This window comes from Porites lutea, chromosome 14, assembly GCF_958299795.1.
Source record: "Porites lutea chromosome 14, jaPorLute2.1, whole genome shotgun sequence".
NCBI lineage: Eukaryota > Metazoa > Cnidaria > Anthozoa > Scleractinia > Poritidae > Porites > Porites lutea.
The window spans coordinates 20025506-20049320 of NC_133214.1; the positions used below are offsets into that span (position 1 = coordinate 20025506).

The following is a 23815-nucleotide window of genomic DNA, read 5'->3' on the forward strand; positions in this document are numbered from 1 at the left end:
CTCGTTTCCAGGAATTTTGCTTCGCTGTTGAGAGTTGTAGCAAAAGGGTTGGTCCTTCATAGCGAGAATAGCTACACAGTCTTGTGCGTGTATTTTTTCAACGAACGACCTTTTATCATGCTTATATCGCCAGAAACACAGAATAAAGGTTGATAACGAAACTTCTCGAAATTTTCGATATTCTAAGGGCGTAGTTAACAAGTTTCCACAGCTACGCACAGTTTTCCAGTACTGCTCAGTATCCCGTCTACCAAATGCAACTATCGTTTTCTTCGAGTGTGATTTGATCAATTTTCCTTTTCTAGCAGTAGGTAAGATATAAATCATCTTTCTGGGTTCTCTCTGTCGTTAAACAACGTTCCACATGCAACGAACCGACCTGTTCGTGCGTATGATGAAATACCAGGGCTGTGAACCCCAACTATTTAGGGATGATAGATGACGTCATAACGCACGGCACATGACGTCATTTGTGCAAAAATACTCGTTCACTCCGATCGTCACGAATTTTGGATAACACAAAACGCGCAAAAAAGATGTTGTTGGTATTGTAACATTTGACCTGATTGGTTTTAATACTTCCCACCAAGAGACCAATTGCATTATTATATTACATTATGGCATACCGGAGTTTGTGAGAAAACGATCGATGTTAACAATTAAATAGCCCAAACAACGCAAAATAGTTGACACTTTATTGTCGGAAACTCGAGTCTACTGAAGAAATGGCAATTTTCGGCAATTATCCTGGAGATTTCATACTCTAATCTGGAGACCGGGAAATACGGTCAAAAATCTGGAGTCTCCCGGATTATCCGGGAGAGTTGAGAACACTGAAATACTAGGGGGAAAACACTACATCTCGTTCTGAAATAAAGTACAAAGGCGATTGGTCTTTTTTTTTCAGCTATCCCCTCATTTCACTTTCCCTCACTAAATGCTTTTCTTTCCTTTCATTTTTCTGTTTTGTCCTTTTTAGTCTTTGATATTTATTCAGGTATGCACGTGCGTATTCGTTATTTGTACTCCCGTTTTTATTTCATTTTTTGTCTCATTTCCTCAGTCTTCTTGCCGTTTGGGATCAGTTTTATACTAGCAGTTAATATTTAGCATTTGGGATTTTGATTGATCCATTTGTGCATTCAGAGGTTTGGAGGAAAGAACCTCTGCTACCTAACCAGGCTATTATACACTATACCTTTTTTGTATAGACCAAAGGAGATTCTTTGACTTTCTGAAACGAAAAAGAAGCAAAACTGCTCGAGATTGCAGTGTCACCACCGGGGACCCGAGGGATGGTCGCGTCTTTTTGGCGCGAAGGAGCCATTAACTCAGATAATGAGTTTCTTTCAATCAACATGATTGGCCAACGTGGTGGCTGAACTTCATTTGGCCAATCAAAGCCCTTGTTAGATTCTCGAGTGGGGTTACGAGTGGGAGAGATCAAAGTTGGTTGTGTTGTGTGGCGCTGTGAAGAGCGAGCGAGAGGAATCGGAAGAAGGAGTTCGCCATACTTGACTTGGTTTCCCAGAACTGCTTCAGAACAGCACCCTTTCAAATCGAAGCCCCTTTTCACCACTTTTTGCTCTGTTTGAATATCGCATGTCCAGGTGAGCGACTACTTCAAACGAAAACCTTGGCAGTGATCTGTGAGGATCTTGCTTTGCAAATACATTTCTCGTCGCCACGTGTGTCGGATGTAAAGGAAATTCTGGATTATTTCTTTCATAATAATTCCTGGAAGTGACTAGTGTAACTCCAAGTCAATTTGTTTTCTTGTTTACTAGTTCTGGTTTGGTTTGTTTGGTGTTTCTGGTGCTTCACGTCATAAAAAGCGTTTTTAAAGACACCGATAGTTAGCCATTATCAGCGCCCTCTTTTTAACTGGTGTTGGTTGAATCGCTCCTTCCTGCCAGTCAACTTTTCGTGTGAAGAGCAAATTTTGTGAGGAGGAAACCTCGCAGCAAAGGAGTTCTAGTGACGTTTTCTCGAAACTTGTCTACTGGATTGGTCTTTGAGCCGTATGAGTTCAGCTAAAACCAAGAATTCCGCTGAAAGTATAGTCAGTACAACACCAGACGACGTGGTAGGTATTCTTTAAATTTTGTAGACATTTCGAAAGTGATGTTTTTAAAATCATATTTTTAGCGCAGTTTTTCTGATAAACCCTTTTCTTGATCTTGGATGGGTGATCCGGGAAATTAATGGCACGACAAACGGCTCTATTTAATGATATTTTGAGCGACCTCTTATCCAATATGGCTAGCAAGGCAAATCTTTATAAAGCATATAATACCTGCATATGCTTGTCCTCCACAGTTCATGTTAAAATATTACTCACAGTCATAGAATTAAGACGTTAGAATCCTCTATTTAAGATTCTTCGGCGCAGCCTTATCAGTTAAGCTCTTTTATACTGGCCATAATGCCTTGGACAAGCCATTTTGTACTTTGTTTTCTCCGAAGTGTACTGTTGCTTCAAACGTTACCTACAATATTTCGTCACACGAAAATTTCTCTCGGTTTTCGTTTCCTTGCAACCGTGGTTTGGGCTTAGAAAGGAAAGCCATTCAGTCCTGAACTTCCGGAAAAAAACTTGGGAGAAACCCTTTATATTTTTAGTTGTATAATATACCCCGATTTCTTCGAAGTAAGTCGATCGAGAATAGCAAACGAGCTGTGATCTCTTTATAGGATCGTAAGACCAGAATATTATCAGTTTTGTCGCCCATAAATAAGGTTTTTTTCGTATCATCCTCCTTAAAGGCGCTTGTGTTATTTTTAGCCATGTTTAATTGAAGATTTGATATTTTCCTTCCTTTTTTAATGCCGGAACATTACTCAAGCTGCGAATCTGAACGTAAATCGTTGTTTTGTGTTACGTTTTTTTCGAGTTTGTTTGTTTGTTAGAGTCCATAGATTGTCCTCGCAACAAGAACACAACTCGCTCTTTATTTGTGATTAATCTTGAATTGAGTACAATTTTATTCCATCAAGAGTAACGAGAAAATATTTCTGGTACGTTGAGTTTGTAGCAGTTAACTTAAAAGTCGTTAACCGTTTTGATACAAATATTTTCTGAATGTGAACCTCTACTCGACCTTTGCTGGGAGGGTTTCTTTTATTGCGGCCCAAATTCGACCGTGTGAGCTGTTTATTTGCGCTGCAGATGTTTTTGTAAGGATTAGTTTATTGGGGAGTACTTTGAAGGATTTTTTATTTAAAACACTCCTCATCTACTTAAAAATAGTCTGAAATGTCTGTTATAATAGTGATACATTTATTGTTGGGTAACAGGATTTCCTATACTTTGAGGTACAATTTTCTAATCTAGAAAACTCTGTTCTTCCTACAGCTGATATATTCATAAAATTTCTTTTCTAGGTTGGCCAGTCAAATGCCAAAGGGTCTCTGAACCCTAATGCTGCTGTCTTTGATTGTTTAAGGTGGGATGTTTAAATCAAGTTAGAAAACACATCTTTTGGTTTCTTGTTTTTGTCATGGCTTTAATGAGTCATTTGTGATAATTTGAAAACAAAAGATTATCACTTGTGATTGTGGTTTTTATAGCTGGTTAATTTTTTTTAGTCATGTCATACATGTATAAATATCTTAGTTTTGACATACCGTACCTTAATTATCCATCATATATAGAAGCCTTTGTTGTACAACTTTGTTACTAGGTTTTCTGCACAGAAATTTTGCTATGGATTAATTTGTTTATCTTAAGATAAATGTTATAAGGACATAAATTTACACCCTCAGTGAGGACATGCAACATAATTAACTCTCGTGTATGGATTGGTTTGAAGTTTCTCTGTTCCTCAAGCAAAAATTTAATAAGCAAGTATGAAAATTTCTGTCAGGTTAGCAGTAATGCAACCAAATTGCTACGCAAGGTTATGTCTCATCTATAATCACAAAATTATATTGATGTTGTGGTTCAATTTTATCCTTGGTTTAAATTTTATTTTCCTTTGTTTCAAACTCATTATCATGCATTACCATACCCAAAAACAAAGGGAAATAAAATTTAAACCAAGGATAAAATTGAACCACAACATAGTTGAGACTGTGATCAAATTCTTTTTTTGGAACAACAAGCCTGCAAATAACAGCCAGTCATCGGTCAATGACCCACAAATTTCAGATTTTGACGGGTAAAAGCTTGGCCTGGTCTGTCACTCTCTCTTCCTTCTTTCCTTTTTTTGACCTACCAGACTAGTGTCTTGACCCACAAAACCTGGTCCTAGTCTGGTCAAATGATCACCCTATATCCAAAAGTTATTTGCGGGCTTGGAACAATGTATTAAAAAATAACATAAATGCATGCATGTATATTTTAAATTGCACATGAGAATGAGGGCTTGAGTTAATGGCTGTCAACAGACAATGCCCAGTCAAAAGTAGAAGTTGTTCCATTGTACCACACTAGACTGTGGGACAGAAAGCATTAAGATGGAATCCACCCGGAAATTGGGTAACTTTAATTTCCAGTGGACAAAAACCTTGTACCAGAATAATTTAAAGAATATTGCATTCTTTTTTATATTTTTTCAAGGGCTAAAGATGTAATTAGTCATCTGTAATAACACTAAAGAAAATTTCTTATGAGTGCCTGAGAAAATGAATGTCAAATTTCACAAAATTACATCTTACACATGAAATGTTCAAAATTTTACCTGTGTTTTCACAATTCTTGTGAAATTTGACATTCATTTTCTCAGGCTACCGTAAGAAATTTTCTTTGGTGTTACTACAGATGACTCATTGCATGTTTAGCCCTTAAAAAATTTTAAAGAGAATGCAATATGCTTTAAATTATTCTGGTACAAGCCTTTTGTCCACTCAAAATTAAAATTACTCGATTTCCTGGTGGATTGCGTCTTAATTATATTCCATGAATTTCTTCTTGAGCTATTGCTTTACGAAGTTTTAATGGCCAAAAATGAGTTGTGTCCAAGCAAAAGCAAGTTTGATTGGACAGCATGATTGCCACTTACCAGTTAGTTATTTCAATCCCCGTGTATTGGAATACTGCTTTTCTGTTTCTGTAGTTTTTATCACTGTCTATTTTAGAGTTAAGTCCCTTTAATTTGCTTTGCAGTTTAGGCATCGGTGTATTTACATATAATATAGAATTGATTTATGGTGAACTTCCTAAGTATCCCCCACTTTAGAAAACAGAAGGAAACTGGAGCCAGAATGTCTGGGATTATTACTGGGGATGTGCAGGTCAGCTTTTGGCCAATTTCTTTTTTTCCATCCTTATTAACAGTCCCAGAAGTCTGCGCAAAAGTTCACTTGGCCCAGTCTCCCTCTTGTTTTTAAAGTGGCAAATTGTTAATGAATTATTTTTTCTGTTACAGTCACATGACACTTTCTGATGGTACAGATGGTTCAGTTGTTACCCTTGTCACTCCTCCAGTGACTCCCCCTGATCAATGGCCAGAGACTGCTCCTTCTAACGAGCTGCACAATATGCAGTACAGTCCTAATGCAGCAATGAATGGCTATGGTCCTTATAGTAACCCAGTTACCCCAGAAGTCATGCCTGTTCCTTCGGAATTGTCGCCTGATAAGCTTCCTATTGAAGAATTGAAAGTTCTTCTTAGACATCAGTTGGAGTTCTACTTTTCCAGGTAATTAATTTGCAGGAACATGTTAAAACACTCAAGGAACATTATTTTACTTCCACATTTACCTTCAACTGAGAACATCTTAGAGTCACATGGAAGGATGGGTTTAGATATTTCCTGTAGTTACATAATGTCCAGTGTAATTTCCTGTTCAGAAGTTAATTTTTCTTGTCATTTTTTAAATTTGCAGGGAGAATTTAGCAAGTGATACCTATTTAGGTAAGCTGCATGTAAGGTCCACAAAATTCATCGCTTTAATTTCCCTGACATAACTTGCCAGCAAAACTTGTAACAGCAAGCAAAATGACAGTGGTGTTTCAAAGAAAGTGAGCGGCTGAAAATTCCTGTTATATCAAAAACATGTATAGAAGTGGTGTCTCTGGATATTGTAATCTTTTAAGCATAACTTAAATAGCCATGCTGTCAATTCCCTTTTAGATTAATACCACAAAGGTAGTCAAATTGTCAAATAAAATGACTGAAGAGTAGCGAAGACAAATCTAGGACAGAGCTGTCATTAGGGGCCAAAACTTATAACACTTGTCACAGCTGAGCTCGCCTAGCATTAAGGGTGATCAAAGTAGAAAGATAGAGATGACAGTATAAACTTTTTGAGGGATGTTAAGATAAGCGACTTTCTTTAACCAGGGTTACAGGTGACAGTAATTAAAATCACTGATAAACTTGTGACCGTCTAAAAATAAATTAAAAAATACAATGAAATGAAGTAAAAACTAGCGATAGGTACAGGTGAATCTTCATTTGCTTGGCTGCTTCAAAATTTAGCAAGAGTCCTTTGGGTGTCTGTTTGAGATCTGCTCTAAAGAGGTGTCCATCATAAATGAGGGCACCTCTTCTAAGAATTTTAAAAATAACTTTTCAAAGTGTTCTTGATATTTTATTTTGGAGTCTCCCCTTTATTAAGAAGGTTATGTGAGTTCAAGTATTATACATTTTTTTTTATGTCAATTATTATTTTTTGTTTCTTTTTTGTAGTTTCTCAGATGGATGGTGATCAATATGTTCCCATATGGACCGTAGCAAATTTTAATCAGGCATGTTACTACTTTTTGCTGCATGTCAGCCATTTTCATCCTTACATTATTGTCCTGCGGTTTTGTACTGTACAGTTACCTTAAAAATTTCTTGCCAACTTAATCCAAAATGACAGGAGGCACAATAGTAATACTATGTAGATGTCTTGCAGGTTAAAAAACTGACAAAGGATCTTGACCTTGTAAAGAATGTCATGAGAGGTGAGTCTTGATTGTCACTTTGTGATTTTCCTCATAAGAACACCTTCTTGAAGAATTTGCAGCTAGTTATGAACCCAGGGCTCAAAGTAATTTTCAGACAGTGGCAGGACATGATGACTGGCCAAAGAAATTTTCTCTCGGTCAAGCCTTGTTTCTGACCGGTCAAAGTATTGGAAAAAGGTTATCCTGGTGTTAACTTATTCTTTTTGATTGGTGAAAGTAATTTAATGTATTTTTACAAAGAGACAAAATCTAAGATTTACAGGTGAGGATTCGGCTGTTTGTGCAAGAATGAGAGTATGCATGACCAGTCAACATGTCCCACGAGTGAAGGTTTTGGCTAGTTAAGTCACCATCCAGGTTGGACATTGTCTGTTGACAGGCCGTTATTTTGAGCCCTGGTCCTTGCTGTTCCTTTGTCATTGTCCTTGACACTTATAACCAGTACCAGAAGTCTCTTAACTAAGAGAGATTAGAAAGTTAACATCAACCCACAAGAAAGGTTATAAGCCAATTTTTAGCATATGTCATGCAAACCTAGTCCCTTTAGGGGGATTTTAACTTGGCTTCTTTATAATTGTATTGAGTTTTGTTTGGTACAGAATCTCCAAATTTACAAGTTGATGAGTCGGGAGAAAAAGTTCGACCAAATGTAAAAAGATGTATAGTTGTTCTGCGGGAGATTCCTGAGTCAACTCCAGTGGAGGTATGGTGTTCCAAAATCCTTTTGTTACTATTAAATGTTCTGGTAAAACCAGGTACCGGAAACTTCTGCTTATAAGCCTTGGACTATATGCATGTTTGAAAGGGGTTTTCGGAGGGTTTAATTGAGCTTTAAATTGTCATAATGGATCAAATTCAAGTAAAGATCGATAAGGAGTGGGGGGAAGCTTATAATGGGATGTATGGTATTCAGGGCTGTCATTAAAATTTCAAGTTGCCGGGCTAATGATACAAGTAGGCGGGGAATCCAACAGCTAGGGATTTTGATTTTGTTTAGTTCTGTTTTTCTTTGACAGTGGAACCCCGTTAATATGGTCACCAATGGGATAAAAAAAATTTGGCCGTATTAATGGGGTGGCTTCAATAATTTGCAAATGTTGACTAGTTTGATGAGCCTATAACCTTAATTATTTTATTTTAGGATGTTAAAGCCCTTTTTTCTGGTGAAAACTGCCCCAGCTGTACCAGAATTGATTTTGCACATAACAACTACTGGTATGTGCAGTTTGATTCAGAGGAGGATGCTCAAAAGGTAGGAAACTACTGAGGCAAGAAAGTTTGGTCTAAAAATTCCAGCATAGGAGCATTTAACCTAAATAATGTAACCAATGTTTGTAAGATTCACCCCACCAAGTCACATGGAATAGGTAAAAAAAGGATGTGAGTATTGTCCATTTTGCCCTTACATTTCCAGCATGCTTCAATTTTGATTTATCACGCCGTAAGCATGATGTTTAGCTGCCAAAATATATCTGTGACTTCATTTCGTGGCCCACCATTGCAATGGATGGCGGATTCTCGATGCACAGAAAAGTGACGTGGGGAAATGAGAGAGAGATGTTTGCTGGCTATTCTTTCAGAGCCAAGTGAACAGATTATCACAGATTTAATTCTTTCAAGAATACTGCCTTACCCAATTAGAGGCAAAGGCTGCTAACCTCCTGGTACTCTAACCAGTGACATCAGCCTTGTCTAAGAGCAACTGGGGCATGTGATGTCAAACGATGCCTATTTGTGAGCATCACATCATGGATCTTGACAGGGGTGGAATGATGGTGATGATGATGAACTGACAATGTGGTGATCACTAAATTGTTTTTCAAACTTGTCTTACAGGCATACAGATTCCTCCGCGAAGAAGTGAAGACCTTTAGAGGCAAACCTATTATGGTACAGTTTATTTTACTTTTATGATATTAATGAAACAGAATGCTGAGGTAAAGTGATAAAATTTTTTTGTGCTAAGCAATTGTCTATAAATGCTTTCAATCCGTAGTGGGTCCAAGGATTGAACATACAGCTATGTACACTTAAGACATTTCGGCAAAAAACATAATCACAGGAAAATTGAAGCAGGGTAGCGTTGGAGAACAACAACCCACTCCCCTCCTTGTAGACACAAGTGTAAAACTGGAATGACTAGTGCAAGGCTGTAAAGGTTGGGCATCAGACCATCTCGACTAGCTTTTTGCGGCATAGGAAGGTGGCCCAAGACTTTGTCTGAAGCCACAAAACCTTGTGACTGATGTGATTGAAGTATAGCATTATATAGGTTGTTTGTAATATGTGATGAATAATGATCATTGTGTATTTTACACATTACTTATTGTTGATCAATCTCTTCTAGGCCCGAATAAAAGCGAAGCCAATCCACCAAAGCAATAATTATAACATGCCAAAAAATGGACTCAGACAAGTAAGTACAACTTTGTAAAATACAGTGAAACCTTTATTAGGCAGACATCAATGGGGCCTTCGCTGGAGGTGTCAGCTAAGTACAGGTTTGTTTTATTTAAAGTATGGGTAGAAACATTTGAAACATACTTACCTATTTGTCCGCTCAATACAGGGTGTGCACTTATTGTGAGGTCTTCTTACTACAAGTTTCACTGTATGTTGCCCCATAACCCTAATTTTACATGCTTTTTTTGTTTGAATCTTGTTTAAATTTCCATGCAGTGTTAAAAATAACAGGATTAAAGAGTAGAACAGCTTAAAGCTTTCAAGTTGTTTTCGTTGACTAGTTCATAAAACAAAATGTTCTTCTTTTACAGCAACAAGTAACTGAACCACCAGCCACTTACAACCAGCAGCATTTCCAGTTCCCTCCTCCTGCGGTTTTTAATGGTCAGCAGGTATGAGCAGTTGTTTTCTCTCCCTGATTAGGCTAATGCAACTGTTCAGCCAGAGGACTTGTATTAAACTGATGGATTTTTCCAGTTTATGCTTTTGAATCAAGAGGAGATGTCACTTAAGGCCTTTCCACACCCATGCCTTCATTATTTGAAGGGTTACTTGAGTTAAGCCTCGGTTGATTTCGGTCAGCTGCTAGATTTTCCATCTAATTTGCGTTAAGGTTCTTTTATCTACGTAGGTTGATTCTCAGTTTTCTTTGTCTCTGAGGGCTAAAAATTAAGAGACAAAGGGAATTGAGAATAAACCTAGGTTAAATCAGAATTAACCTGAAATCAAGTTTACCATGTTACATGTAGACCTGTGACTCAAAGTGAGAATTTGCTGTTACAACACGAGTCCCAAAGGGCCTAATAGATCATACACTCCCTCATGTTTGCGTGACGATAAAGTTTTGAAACAGTACACGTAAAACAACTCTGGATGAAGATTGACAAACTTTGATTTGAACTCTCCTTTTTTTTCTGTTGTGTTCAATTATTATCAAGAAAATGTTATCAGACAGCAATTCTACTACATCCTTTAAAGAGTCTGATGTTTTTTATTTTCCCTCTGTTAGGCACTTCCTTTCTACCCTCCAGCAGCCAACATGTTAGCTACATGGCCTCCTGCCCAACCACTTTTTCAGGACCCTAACATGGTAAGTTTTTTTTTAACACTAAAATAATTTTGCATAAGAAGGAGCACAAACAAAAAGAAATTGCTTGTATGTAACTTATCAGCTTAGGCATAAGTCTTCAGTTAACGACTAGTCCAGCCACCTTTTAAGAATCCAGTCAGAAATGTTGCCACCCATTAGGTGGGCCAATATGACAAGGTGCACAATGTTTTGTTGCTAATAATTGTGAGTCATTTTTTGCTACCCCTGTTAATCAGTGGCAACCCAATTTTCATGCCTGGTCACCAACCTGGCTCCCAAGATAGGTGACTTTCTTCTTTGGGAAAACGTACACTAATGATAATCCATATCTTTCACAAAACTAAATCCATTAATTCTTAAATACAATTTTTGGTGACCAGAATACTTGTTCTGGTGACAAAAAATGAAAACTTGGGGGCCAGCTGGCCCCAAGATTTTTTTCTAAAAGTCAAGCACTGCTGTTAATGCTTTGAAGTTATTATGATTGAAATTGCCTTTCATTACCTAGGGCTGTCACTAAGATTTCAAGTTTCCGGTACTCTTTTTCTTCTACTTTTCCTAGCGTCAATTTCATCCGATTACTTTGAGTCGTTATTTTCCTTGAAAGTAGCAAGGGGGTGGGGTAGGGGGCATGTCCCTAGTAGCTGGGGGAAATTCCTGTCACCCGACCCCTTAGTTGACAGCCCTGTATGGCCTCTAACAAAATGGTGAAGGTGTTACTTAGTGTAAGAAGCATTCTGATGTATTTCCTTCTTCATTGGTCTTTAGCCCTCAGCTTACCCTGATGGTTTTACTCATGGGCCACTGAATCTTGTTGGTAGGTCTTACTTTTTCATGTCAAATATAGTTCTTTTGCCATTCATGTACTTGATACTACTCCAGCAGAGCCTTGTAACTGCTAAATGTTAATGTGACTTTTTGTTCACATGTAAATCACATCTACACACCAGAGTCTTGTTAATGATGATAAGGACTGGGGGACCTGCATCAAAATTGATGGGGTGCCTGGAATTGGGCCCCATGTGACCCCTGGACTTCTGATAAAATGCTACATTTTCCTTCCAGTTTCCCTCCATTTATTTTCAATTCAAAGGGAGAATTTGACACAAGATCAGAAATCTTAGGGCATTATTCTATGCTTTAATTTGTCCTTGTTGTGTTATTTCAAGCAAATCAGAGAGGTGGTGCCAATTGACACCGTGAACCCAAGGTGACATCTTCAGGGTTTTCATCAGGCATCGGAGATAGGAGAATTCTCCGACTCAATAACCTATGATTATTTTTTACTCAGATGTGGAGCCATTTTAAAACTTCTCCTGCAACATTACACCTTTCTCGTGCTACTAGAATTCTTAATGAAAACCCTGCTTCTTGATGTAAACATAACTTTTCCCAAATGTATCTCTCTGTGGGTACAATACAACCAAAAATATGGTCCCTCAAGAGTGTACAATTGTTGTAGTGGAAACAGGAGTGACAGTTTAAGCTTCAGCTTATTTTCTGCTATTATTTTGTGTTTCATGTTGCCAAATTGTTTGCCATTGCTAACATTACGTGTTTACTTATTTTCTTAATCTCACAGCCCCAGCCAATACTGGACGCCACAATTTCCAAGGAAATAACAGACCAAGGTATAAAAAAGGCTCACTAAGATGACAAATAATCATCAATTCTATAAACACATTGTTAACTTAACTGTAACCTAGCCTTCGTTTCAAGCTGTAACCATTTTCCACGGCAAGTCGTAGAAAATATTTTGGCCAGTGTTTGTACAGTGTCTTGAATTTTTGAATAAGTCTTGAAACTGGAAAAGCAATTTTCCTGACTTGGAAAATTCCGGAAATAAGAGATAAAGTGTGGAATTTTTTTTCAGAGCCATGACAAGGTGAAATCCTATTAAATTTCTCCCGTAGCCAAGACGTTCAAACACCGAATGAGAATTTAGAAATCTTTTAGGTCCTTATTGCACTGTGGTTCCTGTATGTTTGCAGAGCATCATAAAAAAGCTTGGTCACCTGCATTTTTCAAGGTCTCTGTTTATCACCTATTTGATATTTTGGAGTCCAGAAAAAGAAATTGTTGTTTGGGAAAAAAGTCTGGTAAAGCAAACCAAGACAAGCATGTAATAGCCCAGGGCAAGCTGAATTTTTTCGAGTTGGTTCAAAGCCTGAACTGGATGCCCTGGCTACTCTGCTTAATTTAATTTATTTTTTGTTTTCATTCTTATTATTTTGTCCATAGACCTCATACTTATCAAATTATTTAATTACAGGTTTCAAAATAATCACCAGAAACATCACCGTGATCAGCAAAATGACAGAATAGACAGAGACATGCAGCGAAACCGGTCACAGAACTCTCCTGTAAATAACAGCAGTAATGGGGGTGCTGTTAACAACATTAATAATAGAGCCGCTGGATTCTCCAGACAAAGGGACACAAGAGATGATGACTATGCAAGGTTTGAGTTTTGCATGAATTGTCACATTCATCATAATGTATTGTTGGGCCTTGTTGAACTAGGATGTTACTGTTTGTTTTGCCTTGAAATCAACATAGCTCCCCTTCCCAAACCTGAGCATATAGTTTTAGACAGTCGATTTTATTATTACACTTCAGTGTGCTTATTGAAAGCTCTGGTAATATAAATTTTAGTCTATGGCTCTTTGTCAGTGTTTTTTCACGTAAGCTCGACCCCCTTTTTTGCGGACCCCACAGGCAACTTGTAAAATCACTGTTTTCCTAGCTAATGGTTGTGTTTTTCAATTGTTTCAGGAGAAATGCAAGGAATAGAAGAAGAAGGGGTAGTAGTGAAGACGTCAGCAAGCATTTGGTATGTTTCTAGTTTTTTAAAATTGCTTTTGTGCATGATATCAAACAACTTCATTTCCCACTAAATTCATCTGGAAGCTGAAAGAAAGAAGGGTTTTTAAGTAACCCAAAGAATTTTGGCTATATTCCAGGTGTTAGACTGTCTGAGTAAATAATTTAAAGTCAGTAGAACAATAATGATAATATTTTTGGGGGAGTTTTTGTTGGTGCTTCAAATAACCCTGACTGTTGCAGTGTCTTTTGTTCTGTAAACAAGCTGTTTCAGAGGACTGCTTCCTAGTTGAATAAGATTTTAGCTAGAAGGATTACTTAGTCGCTGTTAAAGAAGCTACTTACTCCAGTCATGTAGTTAGTTGTGTAGGATGCAAATTATTTATATGGAAATTCTGAGTTTTCAGCTCTGCTAGAGCCTTGTTCATGGTGGATACAGACTGATCAGGTCACAAGTCTACTGTGAACAAGACCACTAGCAATGTGTCTTGTTTTGGATTATTTAATGTTGCAGCGCCAAAAAGAAGGCAAGGCGAGCCCCGTGCGACATAGTAAAGATGACAGTGATACAATAGACTTGGCTCCTTCACATTTTCCACCTCTTCCAACATCTCCACTTGCACTCTTTGTGAGTATATATTCCTCCTCTTATTATACCTTTGAGCCTAACATCAGTCAATGTCTATACTTTTACACACATCCATACATAGAGATTTTACAATCATAGCCACATAGAGATTCGAAAGTTCTTTTTGAGTGTTGAAAAATATTTCATGAGTGAGTAGAGTGAACAAGTAACACGAAGAGAAATTTGTGAGCTAGCAAGATAAATATACTGCATGTAACTCACCACAAGTTTCCTGTGAAAGGGTCACTCAAGCAGACAATTCTGTGAAATGTGAAGTGATTTGAAAAAGGCAACTTTTTACCCAATCAAATTTTAAGGCTAATAATAATTGGTCTAAGGCAAGTTCACAAAAAATGTAAATTTTAATCCTCAGAATTAAGTAGTACTCTGCTTTCATTTTTTCGACAATTTTTTCGACAATTTTTTCATGCCACAACTTGGTTTGGTAGTGAAAAGGTTAATTACCGGCATTTCTGGGCATGAGTGCTCTTGCTGGGACCTAGTTCACTGATCTCTGCAGCTACATACAGGGAATACTAGCAGTTAATATTTTGTTACGTCTGTGCAGCTCAGCAAAGAAAGGCAGTTAAGTGTTTTAAATTTATGACAATGTTTCAGTGAACATAATTAACCATTATGGTATACTGTTAAGTGAGTTGTTTCAAAAGCATCAAATCTCTATGTTTTGTTTTGTTCTCAGAAAACTCAGGGTTCCAAAGAATTTCCAGACGCTAAGGTAATCTAAATGAGAACTTTACTTGAATAGTGAAAGGTGACACACTAGGGAAGGACATTAATTAATGACAGAATGAATTGGACATTTGCTTTGCAAACAAGTACCAGAGGTAACAGTTCTCACGAATGCTTTTGCTTTTCTATGTAATGGGTATAACAGAAAATGGACTTAATATCAGACCTAAAAAATGAGATCTATCTATTGACTAAGTTTGACTGAACCTCATGAAGAATTCAGCTTTTCATTTAAATTTTTGTAAGGAAGCTCGAAATTGATTTAACAGTAATCATTTCTCCAGATTATTGACTCAATGAAATACTACTTGGTAAAATTTGTCAGGTGTATCTTACTCATTGGCATCTGTTGTTGATAGTTTCCTGTATCACATTTTTTTGCTGGTTTAAAAGTGGTCCTTGTTTAATTTCAGGAACCTTCATCACCACAGGACAAGAAAGTAAACCCAGTTCCAAATTCTTTTGAGTAAGTAATCAGAATTCTACTGTAGTCTGTTGTCAGCTTTCTGTTGTGTAGCCGCTGTGTAGCTGTTGTGGTATGTCATATTGTGTTTAACCCTTTAAACCCTAAGACCAAAATTTGAATTCTCATTTGTTGCCCCTATTCATTTCTTACAGAAGTAGTGGGGGGAAGTTGATAAAATATCAAGCAAATTCATCTGGTGTGATCATGTCCATAATTCTCGTGACCACTCTGTTTTACAAAGCATTGATATTACAAGGAGAAATTGGATGCTGATCTCTCTTAGAGCTTAAAGGGTTAATACTGAGGGAAGTCACCATTTTGAAGATCTGCTTATCCCTGTGACTTCCAAAAAAAGCCCAGATATAAAAATTCAAGATTATTTTAGGAATGGGGGGTGGGGGTTACTTTTTTTCCAATGGTTTGGTTACCTTTGGAAGGGATTTTGTATTTGAAAACAGTGGGCTAAATTAGGTGATCGTGGTTTGCCTTCAGATGAAACTCAATCCTTTTTATGCAAGGCGTATGGTTCATAATATTGACTGCATTATTTTTTATAGTCATAGAGTGAACACAGAAGTCAAACAGAAGGAACCACCTTCTCCTGTTAAAGTTGAAAACAAGAAAGTGCCAGAGACAAAGCCCATTCCCCAGTCTACGGTGAGTAACTTGCCCTACAGTGCAAACTGTGGTCATCACCTTGTTCTAAAATAAATAAATGAATGAATGAATAAAATAAATAAATAAGGATTTAAAGGTAGCAAATCCACTGAATGGTTCTTTGTCTACCTTATTCGAGGCCCTGTGAGGGTAAAATTCTGGCAAGGACATGGCCTTGAAACAGTGACATAGGAAAGCAGAAGTGGCGACAAACGACACAAAGATGGGTTAAAACTGCGACGGCCACAGAGAAAAGTGCAAATACAATAGTAAAATACAAACATCAACATGGCTTCCTCCTTAACCCTTTAAGTCCCAATATCCACATACAAATTCTCCAAACTGATCTTGATATATTTCCTTAAAGAATGAGTTGAGAGAATTTGATAAAAGATCAAAGCATTTTCTCTTAGGTGATCATTTTATTAATTCTCATAACCTAATCTCTGGACAATGTAAGGATATTGTTAGGAGAAAGTTGATGTTGGTCACTATTGGGACTTAAAGGGTTAATACATGAAACGACAGGTTTTGACATTCAGACAAGAGACACACATAACCTCCCTAAGAGGGTCTCTGATTCCTGGTGGAACTGAAATTTGGAAATGTTGACTTTTGAGGAGAGGACAAAACCAGAGTACGGAGAGAAAAACCTCTGGGAGCAAAGGAGAGAACCAAAAACGAACTCAACCCTTATATTATGACATCTCTCAGATAATTTTACTTTTCTGGGAAACTGCCCACCTACCCCTCCCCTAAACCAACCTTAACACCTAGTTCTTACTTAGGGCAAAATGTTGACTTAGGGAAGGGGTAGGTGGGCAGTTTCACAGAAATATAAAATGATGCCATCTCTCAAAGCTTCTGAAACTGTCCCTAAATTTCTCTCCTTCCTTTGTTGGTTGTCTTAATATCATGCTTCCAATGTCTGCTTTATGCGTTAGAATTTTGAACTAGGTGTAGACACAATAAACACTTGAGTCTGAGTATCAGAATCTGCAGTGATCCAAGTGTTGAGCTTACAACTTCTGTTTCACCAGTGATGAGAGGGAGCTTAAGCAAAGGCATTTTTGATCGATGGATTTCATCCAGAAATGGACGTTTTGCATTCTTGGATAGTGGATTTACATACATACGTACACACATACATACATACATACTTGTATTCTGGGTAGAACGTATTTCATAGAGCGCTCAATTCATTTAATTGAAGAGCATTGACTATTAATAATCACTGGAGTTCAGGCTTCAGAAGTAATCATTGATCCTTTATTACGACAGTGCTGTTTCGGTCAATCGTTGAAGTTGCCTGATGAGTGTGGTCCAACAATTTCGGACCATACGAAACAGCACTGTCGCAATAAACGATCAATGATTACTTCTGAAGCCTGAACTCCAGTGATTATTACAACATACATACATACATACATCCTTTATTATCTTCCTTAAACAAGGCTTTTCAAAGATAAGTAAATTTGCCCAAAATTTCAGGCAAATTGTCTCTTTGTAAGGGTAAAGGAGCTTAAGCGATGCAAATTTGGTAGTGTTGAGGCATATTAAAAGGGAAAAGGCTGCAATTCTGGTTGATTTGCGTTGCTCAGAAATGTCTTTGCTTAAACACGCTATCACTAAGGTGAAAGCACATGTGAATGGTCCTTTCATTACTGTGGTTGTTCCTTTGTTCCTTACAGTCAGTAAACTTATGTAAACCCAGAGACTAACCAATCGAAGAGAGTAGGCTGGCACTTGCAAATATCACCATTTTCTGAAATTATATTTTGGTGGTTGCTCTATTGCAGGAAGATGTAGTGCAATCGACAACGGTGTTAAGTTATGCTCAAGTAACCCAGAAAACCCCTACAAAGCAAACTGCTGTTTCCTCAGCTAACTCAAATAACAACCAATCCAAGTCGCCCACCAAGTGAATGCTGTGTGAGTAACCAATATGAAAAGTGCTTGTTTGTTTAGTTGAAACTGCTATGTGTAGAATGGAGTCTGACAGAACTTTAAATGGATAATGTTATGTGTAAAGCAAGATTGGCAAATCATCTACAATGGCTCTGCAATACTTCAACAGCTGTGAATGATGCTGCAGCCCTTTTCGTAGATGCAAACGTTTTACATTTTTCAGTATTCGCAAATTAAACAGGAGCCGAGACTTAGCAGAACATGCACTTGAGTTTCATTCAACAGTCATGCAGAACACTGATTGTTGGTGACAATGTCTGCAAAAGACTCCATCACAAAAGAATACCTAAGAAAAGAAAATATAAAACTGGAAAAACAGAATGAACAAGATGTCAGCGCAAAGAGAAAATGCAGAAAAGAGATAACCGGATGAAGTGTTAGGATACAAGTTTAAATACAAGGCAACCAACTTGTATATAAGTAATATTATGAAGATGACTTGCATTATTTCATGATGTAGATATTTTTTAAATATCTGGACCTGTATAATACTCACGTTGCTAATTGTACTAACATTACTGACTGCTCAGTGGATACTGAGAAAACACCTGTGGATATTGCGTGGTGTTCACAGGAAAGAGGTCTGAAGTTAAAGTTTACCACAAATTGCATCAACGGAAAGTTGTGGTGAATAATCTTGCCAAGATGCTGGTCTACCAAGCACAAGAACAGTAATTATCATGATCTTGGGCAAAGCAAGTCACAAACAGCCTATTTTGGCAATAGTTATTGGCTGAAATAATGCAGTTGTTGCAGAAATGTTATAAAAAAAGGATAACAAAAAGTATTTTATTGACCTCTAGCCAACATTTTCCATGGCTGGTGTATTACATGGCCAAGAACAAATTTCAAACCTCCCTTGTGATGGCCCAAATCACCTCCAAGAAAAAACGCTCAAAACTTAATGCCGCCAAAATTTATGACCAACAATATTTATTATCTCAAACCTCCTCACTTATAAGTCAGTATCAGAATACTTTAAAAAACTTAACATTGCACAGTGGCCCTGTACTAAGAGGCACCCTTTATTTTTAGGATCTAAAAATGATAAAAAAAAGAAAGAAAAGAAACTCCTAACATTGCCCCATATAATTATCAGTACGTTATTTTCAGGGTCTCATTCTCTTCAACCAAGTGGCTGTCTGTCGCATGTTAACTGGTGATAGGTCCAGACCCCCATTTCAGTTTTACTTTTTCTTTTGTTCAAAAACATTATATTGAATAATTTTTTCTGATTTTTATAAAGCATCCAATCATCAAATTGTAGACAACAAAAAAGAAACTGAATTGGCTTTTTACGCTTTCATATCTGAATTCAAATTTCACACAAAACCTGAGTTTTGCACAACCCAGCCCTGAACCTTATACCAATTTTTAGACTAAACTATTGAACATCACTGCGAACTGTAGCTGTTAAACTTGTTCATTTTTTTTATGTGTTTCATCTAACAAATGTAGACTTCTTCAGGAAGTTTTATGATTAAAAAAAATAAACACGTATATTGAAGCCATATCTGATAGCATTAAAAGTTTGGCTGGATCTGCGAAATAGAACAGGTGCAGGTGCAAATATTTACTGTATTTTAATGGTCATCAGATATAGCTTAAATACAGGCATTCAGTGTTTGGTTTTAAAACTCCCTGAAGAAGTCTATGGGTACTTACCATTTACCTGTAAAATACAAAAATTCTGGTTGGAAAATCAAATGTTTCCGGCCATTCTGTTTGGGCAGTTTCGGAAAACGTGGGCTGTGATTTGAAGGTATGCAATTTTTCTACTCTTTTTAGTATGTTCAGCTGATTTGGACGTACATTGCAGGTTGTTCTCCCACCATGTCAAATTTTAAAGTTTTGTGTTTATGGACAAGATTTCCACCCAGGTGGTTTGTGTTAGTGGTAAGCACCCTAGGTTAGCTCTAGGAAGTACAGTCAAACCTGGATGTGCGACCACCTCCCATAAGGGACCACCAATCCAGACAAAGACAAAGCATTACAGTCGGAACCTCTTGTAAACGACCACCTCCTGTAAGCGACCATGACTGCCTTTTGGGCCTGAAAGTTTAATGATTTTCCGTTGTTCTTAACCTCTTGTAAGCGACCACTTCTCTTCTTTATGTTCGCTGTGTGCACCATGCTACTTGGAATATACGACATGTACTTTATTAACAACCTGAACTTGCACATGGCGTAACTTAGAAATTGCACGCAATAAATTATCTTCCATAAAGTAGATGTGCCCAGACCTCTTTTCAGAAAAGACCCCCTGTGGTTCGACTTTTGTAAGCGACCAGTAAGTCTTTGCATTAATTTATTGGGTGGTTGCTTACAGGAGGTTCGACTGTACATCAGAAGATAAAAAGTTTTAAACCTGCTGTTCGCCCAGTGCTGCCCACTAGTTTTAGTTCTATAAAATTGTTTAACAGGGTTTCTACTCAGGGATATTTTGCCTTGGCCTGTTGGCTGTTAACCTGGCATCACCAAATGTGATCTAAAAGCAGAGAATTTTGAAATTGAAATAGCCGTTGAATGGCAGTTGATTTGTGATTCACCATTCACAAATTCGGTTTTGCTACTGCAAACTTGGTGCACTAATTTGCAAAGGTATGAAAAAAAGTCAGAGTTGCAGTCATAAAGTACAACCAGTCATTATGAATTTGCTGTTTTAGGACCCAGGGTACACTACTTGAACATGTGTACAGTTTATAGAGTGGAGATCCTTACACCATTATGTGGTGCCGAATGTTATTGATATTCATCTTCATATTGAAGCAGCTTAGTTTCTTGAAATTGAAGTTTAGAATCTTATTTTTGTAGTATGAATCCCACTTTCTGATTCTCTATTTCGTAGGCTAAAAAGCAACTTTTTGTTGGCCAGTGATCATGCTATAACAAACCATTTGTAACTCCAAAAAAGGCCTGCTGCTTCGCCACTCCATCTATATTGGCCAGTGATTGAACAACATAAATTTCATGGATGGTTTTTATATAACCTATTAATACTACCCAATAATTGGAAAACCTATCTGGTAAGAATAGTGCTCTGATACCCTGTTCCTACTGGCCAATAACCGGGCAACATTAATAGTCATCGTAAACAGTACATTCCAAATGGCATGTTGTCTGTCAAGGCATCAGAAACTACGAATTCTATCATTTTTTGAAGCTTGTTTTGACAGATGTTGATTCATAAATTACACACAAACCACCCTGCATTCTTACATACGTAACCAGTATGTTAATTATTTGTTGGTTGGCTATTAGTTTTAGCTAGTTGCATTTATGCATTGTTTTCATTTTGCAAAAAGGTGAATCCAAATTAAGTAACTTATATTATTAATAATTTAGCCTATTTGTTAATTGAAGTTTACTGTTGGTGGTATAACGTTAGGAATTATTGTATTGAATGATGCAGATGTAACATATACTAGCTTAGATATTTTATTCCACTTTTGTTGCAAGTCCTGTCCTGAGTGTTTTCCCTGTTACATTCAATTATTATTATGAGAGCAGTCTCGGCTAAAACTGGAAGACAATTATAATTTTGATTTTTTTTTTCTTTAATTCACTTTTTAATGAGATTTCTATCACTAGTCACTATTCTGCTTCAGTAGTTGTGAGTTATCTCTTTGAAGCATAAAACAGAGATTCCTATAGTGAGAACATTGATGACATACACAAGTCAGTTGAGCTTGGGGTGTCTGTGCTAGGAACTGAAATATGCATGTCAGTTCCTTTTTTTGACTGGGTGTGCTGTGCACATTGCTAATCTCTATGAGGTTTGCTGGCGACGAGTGTTCGTTTGTTTTGTTTGGTTTTGTTTCAGCATTCGGCGAGTTGCCTCAGTTCATAGGGTCTTCTTTCCTTAAAATTTACCTCGCCCCACTAAGAAGTTTCTTAAGGACCGTTAGGAGAGCTGGGTCTCTTTGTCTTAGTTAATTCCTGATTCTTTTCGTCAACTGCGAGCTCCAAATTTCAAACTGGCAGAACAAAATCTTTTGTGGACAAAATCGCGACCGCGTATCGCTTAAAGAAGATCCCCAAACGTCATAAATGAACCTTTCCATAGAAATTGAGATAAAAGCGTCCACTTGGGTCACTACTGTGCGAGGTATTTCTACCAGACAATGTCATTCTGATAGTCAAACTTAGCCTGCATTTAATTTTTACCGTGCGAGAAAAAGTTTCCGGGAAACGTTCCTCGTCTAACTGTTACTATGTAGGCCAGGTTAAACACAATGTCAGCCCGACCTCACCAATGCCCTCTCTAGTCATCACTGGTTTCTTTCTGTAGTTATCTTATGTAAGGGTTACTGGAAACTACTTAAACTTATTTAATCAGAATAAAGTGTAACTTTAGAATTTACTGATTAAGGGACAGATTTATTATTGAAATTGGGCAAGTAATCACGCTATTTTTGACAAATGTTATCTATATGATTGTATAAAAAGATAGTTCTGCTATGGCAGTACTGAGGCCAGAGTTGCACGGCTTTGAACTTTAGGTGGGTGCAATTTGACGTTAGGTTCGAGTTTAAAAGGTCAAAAGCCTACCTGCCGATAAAACCGTGCCTTAGTCTTTTGTTATAGTTTGACAACAAAACTCATGTTTTAAATAGGTCCTCAGCCGTTGCAAACATTATTGGCCGGTGTGCGTAGCTTGGTCCAAGCGTGACCATGTTTGGTAGGGGCTGTATTGGTTTTGAACGCGGCCGTGGTAAAGGCACCATTTTGTAAAATATCGTGATATGGCCCCTTTAAATTGTAAATTCCTGATACTTTACTACAGCTCTAAAAGCACCAGAGAGGTGTGAAAATTAATTTATAGCTCTGTGCGTTAAAAAACTTTACTATCTGGAGGACAAAACTTCCTGCGTGTTATCTAGAGTATTTGCCTTCATCATTTTCTGCTCTCGCATTCCCGGTAAATTTTTTGAGCAGTTTTCTTGTGACTAAAGTGTTGTAAAAACGAACTCGCTTATATTTAGCCAATCACAGCAGACGCAGTCATCAGAACACGAAAAAATACTTCTAGCCGACGCCAAGCGCGGGAAAACGCTTGTGAGAAAGCCACGATCGCTTTTGCGTTTCTTGATTGGTTTTATTACCCAGTCACATAGCCTGTGTGTAGTGCCAGCCGCTTTTCTGTTTTCTAATTTTTTCCGGAGGGTAGGGAGGCGGCTGAACACCTGCTTTTAGTCGCAAAACGACTGAAACAAAGCGACTGAAATGGAGCTGTCACATAGGGACAGCAATGTCAACGCGAACTGAAGGTTTAGCAGTTTTGTCCTCCAGGTGTGTTTCCCTTATACTTGGTAATTAATTACGTTAACAATTAATGAGCTGTGATTTCTAATAAATTCTGATGTTATTTATAAGGCTGCTCGTTTTTTTGTGTGTGTCATTTGGCCGGAGGCAGAAACGTTTTTGGCGTTTTCGAGGATGGCGATGTTAAGCTGAATAACAGCTGCTGGTTTTAAGCATTTTACTTTGAGACTACTACAGTCTGTACGATGGGGACTGGGTCTCCTCTACGCGCAAGGGGGAGCTTACGCAAAGACGACGGCGACGACAACGAGAATATTGAACTGCAGGGTCTATTGTCGACGAAGCCGACAAGTGAGCTGGGTACCAGATTAGTGGAGACAGTCGGAATGAAAGCCAAGCTAGGAATGACTTCCGGAAAACGCTCAACGTCCATATGTACCACGTGATGTAGGTTTGCAAAAACTCCACTTCCGGTTGCTGTCCGTCGCTCAAAAACGCCACGGCTTAATCTCCCTATTTCTTTGAGTCCCTATTACGGACTTCAACCACGGTTGTCTGCTTTCTGGGGTACAGCTGAACTCGCTACCTGGGTGGCAAGTGAACACGCGGGCGGCCAAACGATAACAGCTATCGTCAGCCAGACACCGAAATTATGAACTATTGTCAGAGTGAAAGTGATGCGTTAGTTTGTAGTCACTGTTGAAAATTCGTGGTCGGCGAACTGTCGTCAACTTCGGGTCAGTAACCCTGAAAAAAAGTGTAAAGAATGAGCTGGAAAACCGCCGGCCACTCGGGCGACTCGATATC

The 23815-nt window shown here is 37.8% G+C and overlaps 1 protein-coding gene across 2 annotated transcripts; it reads left to right on the forward strand.

The window, feature by feature from the left end:
* Positions 1-1437: 1437 nt before the first annotated feature.
* Positions 1438-23118, forward strand: LOC140924433 (la-related protein 4-like). Of its 2 annotated transcripts, none has more exons than XM_073374466.1 (22): positions 1438-1610; positions 1788-2086; positions 3385-3446; positions 5370-5642; positions 5830-5858; positions 6636-6694; positions 6847-6895; positions 7498-7601; positions 8040-8150; positions 8735-8788; positions 9246-9314; positions 9673-9753; positions 10371-10451; positions 11220-11268; positions 12040-12082; positions 12724-12912; positions 13227-13284; positions 13789-13902; positions 14603-14638; positions 15066-15118; positions 15676-15775; positions 17575-23118. In XM_073374466.1, the coding sequence occupies exons 2-22, from the start codon at positions 2024-2026 to the stop codon at positions 17698-17700; spliced, it is 1803 nt and encodes a 600-aa protein (XP_073230567.1). In that variant the 5' UTR covers positions 1438-1610; positions 1788-2023; the 3' UTR covers positions 17701-23118. The 2 variants fall into 2 exon arrangements, with proteins under 2 accessions (XP_073230567.1, XP_073230566.1); XM_073374465.1 differs by having other exon boundaries at positions 1439-1610; positions 12034-12082.
* The last annotated feature ends 697 nt before the right edge of the window (positions 23119-23815 follow it).